Source organism: Acartia tonsa, chromosome 3 (assembly GCF_053477335.1).
Source record: "Acartia tonsa isolate MP-2025a chromosome 3, ASM5347733v1, whole genome shotgun sequence".
Classification (NCBI taxonomy): Eukaryota; Metazoa; Arthropoda; class Copepoda; order Calanoida; family Acartiidae; genus Acartia; species Acartia tonsa.
Genome location: NC_137262.1, coordinates 36,586,554 through 36,599,052, shown reverse-complemented (window position 1 = coordinate 36,599,052; position 12,499 = coordinate 36,586,554). Strand labels below are relative to the sequence as shown.

The following is a 12,499-nucleotide window of genomic DNA, read 5'->3' as shown; positions in this document are numbered from 1 at the left end:
TAAGTAATTTGAATCAAAAGATACCTTAGGTTTAAGATATTACGCCAAAGTGATATGGTTACAGTGATGCCAATAAGATTTAAATTTTCAGGCAGAGAACAAACAAAAAATTAGGAAGATTTTCATAAAAATAAAAATACAGGAAATCATAGGAAAGGCATTTTAAATTTTGAATAGTTTTATCCATAACAATAAAATCCATTATTGCATCTATCTATCTCTCTCTCTCCCACAAGAATGGTCATGAATATCTATTAAAACTCAATACAAACTTAGGTCCATTTTGCACAAGTGTGCCACAAACACACCCACACACAATGTGCATAGTAAATAAGTTTACATATTGTGTAAATTTGTGTTCAAGTAGAACAATTAGGTTTTATGCACTTGGCATAATTTTATCTTAAAACTTGCATTGTTTGGTCTAATTTCTTTTCATTAGGTTGACCTAAACTTTTAATATGGCGTTGCTTAACATTTAAATGAGGAATAAAGTTTAAGGAATAGTTAGGGAGGGAGAAAGCAAAAAAAACTGTAAATTATTTTGGTACTCAAAGTTTCTTAAACTCATTAGGTATTTCATTCGTTGGCTCAAAAGTTTGGGATTTAATTTCATTACAATTTCAAACATTTTCACCCAAAATCTTAATCTACAGGATTAAATTTAATTTGTTTTCATAATTAGTTGAGATAGAAAATAAGAGCGTTTTGACTAAACCTAACATATTTTTTAATAACATTTAGTCACAATAATGATAATTGTAAGTTCAATAGTTATTTCTCGCATCGTATTATAAACAGCTTTCCGCGAATATAAAATGTACAATTATAAGATTAAAACTAGTTTTTTTAGCCCGTGCTTTTGAACATTTTTATATTCGTAAATAATGCGATGCTAGACATCGTTTTTTTTCGTATGGATGAGAACCGGTTCAAACCTACCGGATATTACTCGGTTTCGAATGAATACGAGAACTGTAAAGAATATGTTTTGTTTACCTTAACACTGCTGTAGAGAATGAATCCAGCATTGAGAATAGAATTTGATCTTGTAGCGCTGGCTAGACAACTCAGTATACATGTTTTGGCACTAAAAAAAAATAAAAATAGATTTTGTTTTGGCACTGAAAATAAACATTGAGAATAGAATTTGATCTTGTAGCGCTGGCTAACAACTCAGTATACATGTTTTGGCACTAAAAATAGATAATAAAAAAAAAGTTTGATCTAGAACAACTAAAAACATGTGTTTTAGAACTAAAAATAAACACCTGGAAAAGATTTAAATCTATTATAACTAAAAAACATATGTTTCGACACTGGAAATAAAATTAGGAGTAGAATTTTATCTTGTGGCACTTGCTAAACAACTCAGTATACATGTTTTGTTATCAAAAATTTTAAAAAATGGAAATAGATTTTGATCTAGGACAACTAAAAACATGTGTTTTGGCACTAAAAATAAATTGAGAATATCTAACTATTTTTTTTTATTGTATCATAAAAAAGGTAACTTTCCTTTTGTGTCAACACATACCAAGGAGACTCAGAAATCCATGTAACATCCCAATGTATGACGGCTACATACACACACACACACACAAAAGGATATGCATTTTGAGACTGCTGTTTTTGAAATTCCAAGAGCCAAATGACATGGAAGCATTATTTTTTTTTAATTGGCTGAAGAAGTGAGAACTATATGCCTTAAATTTAAAAGGGCATAAAGTTATCAATTATTTGTAGTAAGAACTCAATTTTAGTGAAGCTTCACATAGGTTCCAGAAACTGCTCTAAGTAGATCTTATTTCCATATTTCATTCTTGGGATGTTTGAGGCTGTTTTCTGTCCATTCCCTCCAACTAAATACCCCTTATAAGTTAAGGGCGCAGACGCTATTGATAATAATAGTGAAAGCTTACCTTAAACATTTATGAATCTTCTTCATGGCATAGAATGTAAGGAAAGCATTGAGACTTTCTGAATAGGCTGCTGAGAAAAATATACTTGCGGGATTTATTGCAAATAACAAGCCAGCCTAATTGTTATATATTATTTACCATTACATTTCTTTTAATTCAGGGATAAGACAATGGCCGATAAATTGATGTACGTTCCCAATAATGATACACAAATTTCCCCCTTTTGTAGATTAAAATTAGTGGTAGAAATTCTTGAACACTGTTGTTAAGCCAACGAATAACAAAACGTTAATAAAAAAAACTTTGGGGACTAGTGTAAAAAACATCCCATTGTCCACTCTCTCTGTGAATAAGTATTACATAAACATGCCAAATATATTTATATCATAAATAATAATAAGATGTTATATTATTGAATTTTAAATTTTTCATTAATAAGATACCTAATGAAAAAAAATGCCTGAAAAATCTGCGTGCAAACAGTGCAATCAGTTTGTATAGTACCTGACTGTGCTACTTTTGAAAATCTTTTGGTGTAATTACTAGGGAGGGGGACAATAGACTGTTAATAACTCTTGTACCCAAAGTTTTATATTCAAGTTTTTTATATGATAGCTTAAATACTTGAGGCACTTGTATTGATTTTTAATTTGTTGGTTCTATAAGTTGAGTGTCCAAGCGTTTCAACAAATTGTTATGTCTGCAGAAGGGTTATTTTGTTTAACATAATTGCGGATAATTCAACGTTCATTGTCCAATCCTTTAAATCCATACAAAAATTGTTTAATTAATATCATTCTTTTTTATTATATAAGTGATTAAGTGTTTCTTTATTATACAGCTTAGATTGACAGATACTCGATAATGTCTATACAATAACGGAACAAATAAATAATATATAGAATAGGTATCAATTCATGTGATTTAAAAATGATTTACATCTACCTACTGTATATAAGTTTTAGAAAAGCTAAATTCAAATTATGAAATGGTAAATAATTTCCTTGTAGGCTAGATATTCATCTTTTAACACTCTTCTAGACAAATCATAGATAGCGTCTACAGCCAATAAGAAACACCCTAAAATTAAAATAGATTTTTGTATAACATTTCATTTTACTTAAATAAATACCTAGATAGTTACTCATTTCTAAAATTATGTTTTATGTGCATAGATTATTACAAAATGCCTGCTCAGTCTGAATTGTCACTTTCTCTTTCATCAACATTCAATCCAACAAGTGAAAGAAAGAAGTAACCTGGAACTATTTAAAAAGAGTTTTAAACAGTGGATGAATGATAGAGCAGACCTTACGAGAAACTGAAATCTTCGCCAGAGCCTTACACAGAGGACACTGAAGATAATCTCTACACGTATACCCAAGTGTTCATGTTTGTTTTTTGACCTACAAGGATAAATGAAACCTAATCTAAACTCGATTAAAAAGAGTCACAGCTCTGTTGTTGTTTTATTCCAATACAATGTGTGGAACGGTTTTGTTAATATTGAATGTTACCTAGATTAATGAGGACAGCAGAAAGTTTGATAGCACTGACAAATGTGATTATAGCATACTCCTCCTGAATAAATTAGCTTTAGTTAAAAACATTTTCAAATACCCGCGACAGTGGAATAACACGTAGCGCATCTGCACGTTTTCGGGAAGGTGATAGGTTAAAATATCGGCCAAACACAGAGTCTTAAATAAAGAAGTTAAAAGTAAGGGGAATGCCTTGGCCCTAAAACAGGCGCAATCTATACCATCCAAAGTTAGACTTCCAGCAAAAGTTGATGCAATCAAATTGCGTTCGTAATATTGAATGATAATGAACGATAAATGATCTTAAAATCACCCAAATAAGTCTTGTGTGATATATTTTGCTATAAAAACTGCAAAATTTTGTTATGAAAGAAGAACTGTAAATCAATCAAAATTAAACCAGCACAGTCCCCACAGTCTAACTAAGTTTACTACGACAGTTAGCTGGTCCATACGCATAATTTTAATTACTTTGTAGCTTCACTACTGGAAATTATTGAATAATAATACCTGCATCCAGAATAATAAATTAGCAAACAGCCTCACAATAAGTGGATACAGAGGGAAAAAAGCTAAAAATAAAATGTTCATAAACAAGATTAGGTAGTACTTATTAGGTCTCAAAGTCGGACGAAATTTTTTTTTAGTGGGTGTGTAAAGATCAACCTACACAAAAAATGGTTATAGATGGAGCTTTCAGGTCAAAACAGGATTATCTAAGAATTGCCTGCTCTATTTAAATCTGTTGAGAACATTAAAAAGAGTTAAAATTAAAAAATTACCAAAGTTGGTCGCGGGGCATTTCTTGGTAATTAAAAAAAATTTAAATTGGTCTTTTTTTTAAATTTTTAAATATTCTAAATTTATCGTCTTTTGAAAAAAAATAATTTGTGACATAGAATGAATAGTCCGATCCTTATGAAAATTTTTGTGGAGACAACCTATACTAATTATGATTTTTTATGCTTGTTTGACCGTTTGGCCGTTTTTCATCGATTTTTATTAGGTTGAAAAAATGACGATGGGACAATACTCGGTAGGTAACTGCTTTGAGTACAATTTTGACAAAATTCTAAAAGTCCTAGGCTATCGTCCTAATTAGACTTCTGTAAACTTTTTACCTAATGGTCTTGGTTTCGTTTAAAAATATTAATATTTACCACATTTTTCTTTTAAACTGAAATAATTACCGAGTTAGTCCCCCCTTACCCTACCAAATTTAAAATGTTGGACAAGCAGACAGACCCATTAGAAACTTTTTAGAGACCATGGCATTGTTTTTAGAGGTAATTGGGGCCATAACAATTGTAGAAAATATATAAAAAAAACTATAAGTACGTTTTTTTATGAAATGCATAGAAAAATGTCAAGGTAGAGAGTACTTATATAGAAGACATGCATTATAATAGTTATTTATTGCATCGTACCATATACAGCTTTCCGCGGTTATTAAAATATACAATTATTAGTTTAAAACCAGTTTTTATCCCTGAGAAGCTGAAGGCACGGGCCAAAAACCCGATTTTAATCTTTTGATTGTAAATTTTTATATTAGTAGAAAACTGAATATAATACGATGCTATACATAATTTTTTAGTATGGCTGAGAACCAGTTCTAATCCACCGATTCTGGAAAAACAACTTACCAATATTAGTTTCAAAAGTATATCCATGATTGGCAACATGTAAAAAGTGCTGACCATCCCATCGTATTAGTCCGTCAAGTAGAAAACTAATTATTCTAAAACAAAATAAAAATATTAGTAAATTCAAAACCTATAACATGTATAAGATTATCATAGTTTAAATAAGGTTAATGTATGCTTTAATTCAAAGTTAGCTCCCTCTTGCTCTTAGGGTTCTCGAATACCCCCCCCCCCCCCCCCCCCCAACCTTTCCTGTACAAATCATTTAACTGCACATCCTCCTTTAAAGTTGAGGGTGGGGTATTTTTTATCGTTATGCCAACCCGTAATTTTCGTTAAAAAACAGCTCCGACTCTAGATAAACAGAGATTTTTTTTATAAATTATGTAACTCTGTTTTGTCATGTGCAAATGCCCCTTTTAAGTTTTTCAAGTCCATTTTTATCAAAAATTGAACTTTTAAAACCTTCAAAAGTAAAAAAATAAACATGGGGAAAAAAATATGTCGAGTTTTTCTTGATTTTAGGTCGGAGCCGGAGCCGGAACCGGAGCCGCACCAAAATAAAACGGCTCCGCAACGCTGATTAAAATAATAATAATACTTACTTGTCAAGTATAGTTGGTTTATCATCAGGATCATAGATCCAGGTAAAGGTTCCAGAGTCATGGTCAGGTATCAAAAGGTTACATACAAACTAAAACAGTAAATAGGAACTAGTTCTATTTTAATATTAGAACAGTATACCTATTTTTTAAATTCTAATTTTAGTAAGGTTATTGTACCTTTATACAGTAAGATTTTGATGAATAAGATGAACCGAAAGAGTTCTCTATTTTAAGACAGGTTCACATTGCTTATTGGGTGGTTTTAGGCTTTTAACTTTAGGTCTTGGAATGGGTTAAATTTTATTTCTGTCCTTCCCTATCCCTTAAAATTCTAAGTTATAGATGCTAGTGTTTAATAAAATTAACGGAAAATGGTCACTTATAACAACATATCTTTCATGTACATAACATTTATGTATTACCTCTAATATAACTGCTAGGTAAATAGTTGACCAAAGAAATACGAACAATATATGACTTTTAGATTCAACAGTGCCGGACCCAGGTTAAGACTAAGGGGAGCAATAAATGGCATAGGTTCCGTTATTAAGATACGAACTTTCAAATTCTATTTTATATAAAAGCTACTTTTTAAAATAGTTATTTATATCATCGTATTATAGACAGCTCACTGGGGATAGTGAAATATTTCAAGATTAATTCCAGTTTAGTGTGGCCCTTTAGTATTTATATGGTCTTTATTTTACTATTCGTAGAACATTATCTACAATACCATATAATAAATAAGTTTTTAGTATAGAACTGGTTCTAAACAAGCGGATAATAGTCGGTTTGAAAGCCAAACTGGAATGTTACTTACCTGTAGAATAAATATAAAAAGCCTGGTGTATAAGGCAAATATACGAATTTTCTTTCGTAGCTTCTGCATTTCATTGCATTGTCTGAAATTCAAAATACCATTCCATACAAGTTTAATAAGGGACAGGACAATGGATGATAAATTGATATTCAAATAAATGATGATAAATCAAATTACCCCTTCTGTAGATTAAAGATTATTATTAGAAAGGAATAGAATAGACCCTTCATGATTTAACAAACAAATAAAAACTTATTTAATGTAAGTAGGTAACTAAAGTTATTAAGCCTACAAAAACAAAGAATTTGTCATTAAAAATTTGGGAACTAGTAAAATTTAGAGTCAAATGTCTAATGCTATTTATACGTACACGAGTAGAAGAGAATCTTAAAATGAAATAAACATGAAAGTACATTAATATAAATATATTACAAACAAGATAACAAGTAGCTGCCAAATCGTCCTAGAAATTACCATTTTAATTTAATATTTAGTGCCAAAATAAATATCAATATATTTTTTATAACTTGTTACAGAAACCCTCAAACGTGAATAATAGTATAAAATAAATAAAGATACACTTAAAACATTATTAATCATGTTATATATATAATAAGAATTATACTTTGTTGTTATAGAAACCCTAAACGTGGTTTAAAAAGTATAAAATTTCTACATAAAAAAATAGGCACTTAAAACATAATTATTTCAACTTCACGTTCTATATAAAATATATTCCCTGATCAATATGCTATAATAAACTAAACTATATATTTATGTATTCTACTACTTAAGTATAATCCACTATAAGACACATTAATCTATTCTTACATATAGTATATTTACAACATATAGGGAAATTATCGATCCGTCTTCATTATAGCCGGCAAGTATACACACACACACACACACGACACACACACACACACTCTCTTGGCAGATAACATCTGTTACACACTAAAGTCGTCTTTTGTTGGCTTTCAAGTAATAAAAAAAACTTAAATAAATAATATTAAAAAAATTCATTTCATATGAAAGTATTTATTAAGTAAGTAAATGTGTCTTTAAATATAAAGAATGTGTTTCAAAGACTTTATACGCTATAAGAAGTTAACACAATTTGTGTAAGTTAGACCTTATCGCATCCTTTGACTAATTTAGTTTCATGTTACTTTAGTAGACACTAGCGGTTTCGCACCTAGCCTCTAGATTTTTTTTTGAGGGGGGGGGGTGTTGAGGGTGTTCCACCACCAAAGAAAATAGCCTAAAACCAACAAAATTGGTATGTTCCCTGAAGAGTAGAATCAAATTGGTCGGTTCAGTGGTTTCCGAGATCTTAAGGGACGGACGGACAGACATCAAGCTACTTTGTATTATAGATAGAATGTATTGTTATGTATCACAAGGTCTAAGAAAAGAGACGATAAACTGATGCATATCCCCAGTGATGATAAACAAAAGAACGGAACGAACCAATCACAAATTCATAAAGTACCCATAGTTTTGAGCAAAGGGGGGGGGGGGGGGTTAATGCAACCATCTCGTAATCAGTGAGCAAATGGCATTTAGAATTCGAATTTTGATCTGGAATTTTGCATGAGTAATCCTTGGTAGGTCTATTTTCCCTAAATTGAACAAAAAGTTGGAAAAGTAACGGCTAACGGCTGGCGGCTCAGCAGTTTAGCCATTTTTAAAACTATTTCAAGGGAAATCATCACGAAACCTATCTCCACATAATACTCTATGCTGCTCCAAAACGTTTTCAAACTGTTCTAGCCGCTAGTTGCTGGTACTAGAAATCTAAAAATGATTTTTTTTGTATCATTTCACATGATTTAAAGCAAAAATATGTTTCAAAAAGTTGATTCCTACATAGTTTATGACAGATTTGCCCTAAAAATAGCCAAAAAAAACGGCTGAGCCGTTACTTTTTCAACTTTTTGTTCGATTTAGGGAAAATAGACCTACCAAGGATTACTCATGCAAAATAGACCTTACTCATGCAAAATTTCAGATCGAAATTCGTATTGTAAGTGCCATTTGCTCACTGATTACGAGATGGTTGCATTAAACCCCCCCCCCCCCCTTAATAAAATAGCGTGTTAAAGCTGGAGGTAGTTTTTTGTTTGTTTAGATATCTATAATATCTATACACCCCCCACCACCCCAAAAAATGAAAATTATTATGCAAAAGGCGCAACCGATAGTCTAAAATAATTTCCCTCTTTATCAATTCAGTTTCAAAAGGCCATTGGTGGTATAGGAACATTAATAAAGAATTTGTTCCTTAAGATCAGGAACATAAAATTCCTTGGTTTTTTTTGCAACATTTTAATTATCTGAAATATACATGAAATATGGAAAAATACATCAGAATTTAATAATTTTTATTAATATAAAAAAATTACATATTCCATTGATACAATACACATTACAGATAGAGATTAAAATGCACATTTTAAATGATATTTATAAGGTTAAAATCATCATTTGGTAACTTTACAAAGAAATAAACGAATTCAGCCAAAAGTATCAAAAATATCATAAATATTAAATAAACACAGCTTCAAATAATCACAATTTTATTTTAAGATTCACCGAAATATTAAAATGTTAGTTTCTTGGTTTTTTTTGTTTACATTAAAAATATCTTTTTTGTTGATGATTTCTTTACTGGCAGGTGTTCCACTATCCTGTTATATAGATACTTAACATACCTTTCAATTGATGCTAAAAATGTATGAGGTATATAAATCGTAAGAATTGTATAGATAATACCAGTGTTTCGGAGCCGGAGCCGGAAGCAGCAACATTTTTGGTTGAGCCGGAGCCGGATCCGTATTTTTCGTTAAAAACGGCTCCGGCTCCGGATTAGCTAAAAATGATTTTTTAAAGTAATATTATAATTTGGCAACGGTCTATTTCCATAAAATAAACTGAAAAACTATTGTTACTTAACAAATAGACACATATCCTTCTACTTTTATATAGCTTTAATCAAATAAAAGCAAAAAATTTTATATTATTTATTTTATTTTATCAAATTCAATAATGAAAAAAAATTGATATATTAATTTTAGGGTAGAAGCCGGAGCTGTACTTCCAGATACGGCTCCGCGGAGCCGGAGCCGCATCAATATTAAACGGCTCCGACAACCTGGATAATACGTTATAATGTTTTAGACAATATAAAATATAAGCCCTGTAGAAGCGAATATTTTTTTTTACTAGGTAAGAATGAATTAAACAAGCATTTAATCATCTAACATTAAAATTAGCAGTTTAATATTTTTGAGATTCCTTATCAACAAGGAAGTGTTCAAAGCAAAATATTGATGTTCTTTTATATGTTACTTTAGTAGGAACAAGCGGCTACGACCCTAGAGGCCTCTAGTGGCGATTTCTCTTTGGATGGTGTAGTACCTTCTCCCAAAATAATTATAAACCTTCCCAGGACCTATGAGAAGCTAACAATAAAGGAGAACCATATCGGTTCAGCGGTTAACGAGAATTCTTAGCACAGAGAGACACACAGAGATCCTGCTACTTTTGTATAAGGAAACTCATTTAATTTAAATAACAGATCTCTAGTATACATGTATATACTACCTCCCCCCTTTTCCAATGACCTTTTTCTTCTGCTAGCAAATTATTTTCTGCTACTAAGCTGTGTTTATATTCCCGACACAATAGTTTGATTTTCAAAGACCCAATTGAGAATCGACGCAAGGTCATTTGGATAGAGAAATACAGTTATTTAACCCTTCCCCCCTCTAGTGTTTTACTCTAGTATCAATCGATATAATGTTTATTGTTTAAGTATATATTCCTGTTCTGATCTGTACAGAGTTCTCTGTTGACACTCAGGTTTTCCATCTTGTCTTCACGCTCAGAATACTCGCGTAGCAAATAGTCTTGTCCAGTCTAAACAACAGAGATAAGACAATGGGGATAAATGTTCGTACCAAGTTTTCCCTTCTGTGAATCAAAATTATTTTTGTAAATTTTGGACACTGTAAGATTAAACCAACCAATCTAGATTTTATACAAGTACCAAAATTTTTAAGCCAACGAATAAGAAATACTCCCTGGACCTTAGGTATACAGAGTACAGAACTACCATAACAGTATAATATCTGGATATTGTTTTCTGTTACAAGGGAGCAAAAAATACAAAAATCTTTTTAGAAAAAAAATAAAACAATCCCCAAAATATTAAAACACTTTCTTAAAAATGAACAACCAAAAGACAATCAGACAGGCGAAAAAAAACATTACACAAGGGAAGACACAAACACACGCACACTTTATACTGAGAAACGTTGTACGGCTTCATCAGCTAGACTAATCATTGTGGAAATAGTGAAAATGGATTGAAGCAGATTAAAAGACATTCTCCTCGATCCTCATACGAAAATCCAGATAATTATTCAATACAATACAGTATCTGGCAATAAAATCAGATAAAATGGAACCTAATAAGGGTCTGGTCCACCCAAAGGTAAAACCTCAGCAGGACCACTTATAAATCAGCTGTTTCATAGATCTTAAATAACACAAGGAAAGACACAGACACGATCTATAAACTTTATACTTAAAAACGTTGTTTGGAGACTCAGTAGGTATTAATCAATAACTATACCTGATAATAAAATCTGGTGTCATGGACCCTAATAAGGGTCTGGTCCACCCTAAGGTAGAACCTCAGCAGGACAAAGAAACCGGACGGCATGACTCTGATCTTTGTGCTCAGCTTAGTGCAACCATTATCATCCAGTTCATCCTCATACAAGATCACCTTTAAATAAAATAATAAAATATAGATACACATTTCACAGGTCTCACCCCCCCCCCCCCCCCTCCCCTTCTTATATTCTTATTAAGTGCTGAACTTCTTTTGGATAAAATAAAATTTCCAATCCAAGAATTGATAAAGGGTGTTAAAATAAAAACCAATCGCTTCACTTTTTTCAATATAAACCTTACAGTTTTGGTCCAAAACTAATAAAAAATAATACAATTCCTGCCCAAGCAATGACAATGAGAAAGCAATGTTGAATTTTGAATCTACTCACCCTTTCAGAGCCCTAGAGCTTAATACCTAGCCCTTGCAGAGAAATTTGCCCTACGCCGAAAGTGCATATTTTATTAAAAATTTGTCTTTTTCAAAACCAATCGCTCACAATTTGAACCACCATAAGTACTTAAAATCTTGTAGATAGACCCCATAATCTTTGGAGTTTTTGATGGGGCATGTAAAGACCTTTCTTTAGACACCTTAACAAGGTTTCTAACACAATCTTAGCCAATTTGGCATCAAAAAGAAAGACCTGGCAATCATCAAGAACTAGGAATAGACAGAGCCGTCATGCCTCAAAGTTGGATGAGAATGTCTTTTTTATGTCAAATTGGCATAGATTGAGTTAGAAACCTTGTTAAGGTGTCTAAAGAAAGGTCTTTACATGCCCCATCAAAAACTCCAAAGATTATGGGGTCTATCTCCAAGATTTGAAGTACTTATGGTGGTTCAAATTGTGAGCGATCGGTTATTTTTTTAACACCCTTTACCTAAAAATTAGAGATGTAAAGGGATAAGACTATGGACGATAAATTTATACACATTCTGAACAATGTTATTAAAAAATAACAATTCTGTAGAAAAAATCATTGGTTGAAAAGTTTGCATACTACTAGAAAGGAACCAACCAATCAAAAATCAGTAGAAGTGATTTCAATAGAATTAGAATTCGAAGGTTTTTTATACCTCATCATAAAATAGAATTCTTTCTTCAATCTTAAGTTTTTCATAATCAATTCTTTCTTCTGTTTCCTCGATTCTAAGTTCTTTCTGGTGAGCAATGGTGCCTGCATTGACGTTCACATATTTTATATAATTCAAAAATGCATAATCCTAATAAATCCTTCCTTAAAATATTGTATTCCTTTTTATTTTTAAAAACTCATT

The 12,499-nt window shown here is 31.4% G+C and overlaps 2 protein-coding genes across 3 annotated transcripts in view; both read right to left on the bottom strand.

Moving 5' to 3' along the window:
* PIG-V (phosphatidylinositol glycan anchor biosynthesis class V) overlaps positions 1-6,646 on the bottom strand; it is a 65,828-nt gene extending 59,182 nt beyond the window's left edge. For both annotated transcript variants that reach the window (XM_080153749.1, XM_080153750.1), the window contains exons 1-8: positions 6,535-6,646; positions 5,715-5,803; positions 5,110-5,204; positions 3,974-4,035; positions 3,440-3,503; positions 2,928-3,002; positions 1,923-2,040; positions 1,000-1,090 (exon numbers count right to left, since the gene is read on the bottom strand). In XM_080153749.1, the coding sequence (XP_080009875.1) occupies positions 1,000-1,090; positions 1,923-2,040; positions 2,928-3,002; positions 3,440-3,503; positions 3,974-4,035; positions 5,110-5,204; positions 5,715-5,803; positions 6,535-6,603 (663 nt within the window). In that variant the 5' untranslated portion in view covers positions 6,604-6,646. The remainder of the gene's footprint in view (positions 1-999; positions 1,091-1,922; positions 2,041-2,927; positions 3,003-3,439; positions 3,504-3,973; positions 4,036-5,109; positions 5,205-5,714; positions 5,804-6,534) is intronic.
* Positions 6,647-8,904: 2,258 nt separating this feature from the next.
* The window catches only part of LOC145314035 (TIP41-like protein), a 7,711-nt gene continuing 4,116 nt past the window's right edge, over positions 8,905-12,499 (bottom strand). The window contains exons 6-9 of the mRNA XM_080153769.1: positions 12,299-12,399; positions 11,177-11,332; positions 10,369-10,458; positions 8,905-9,232 (exon numbers count right to left, since the gene is read on the bottom strand). Of these exons, the coding sequence (XP_080009895.1) occupies positions 9,170-9,232; positions 10,369-10,458; positions 11,177-11,332; positions 12,299-12,399 (410 nt within the window). The 3' untranslated portion in view covers positions 8,905-9,169. The remainder of the gene's footprint in view (positions 9,233-10,368; positions 10,459-11,176; positions 11,333-12,298; positions 12,400-12,499) is intronic.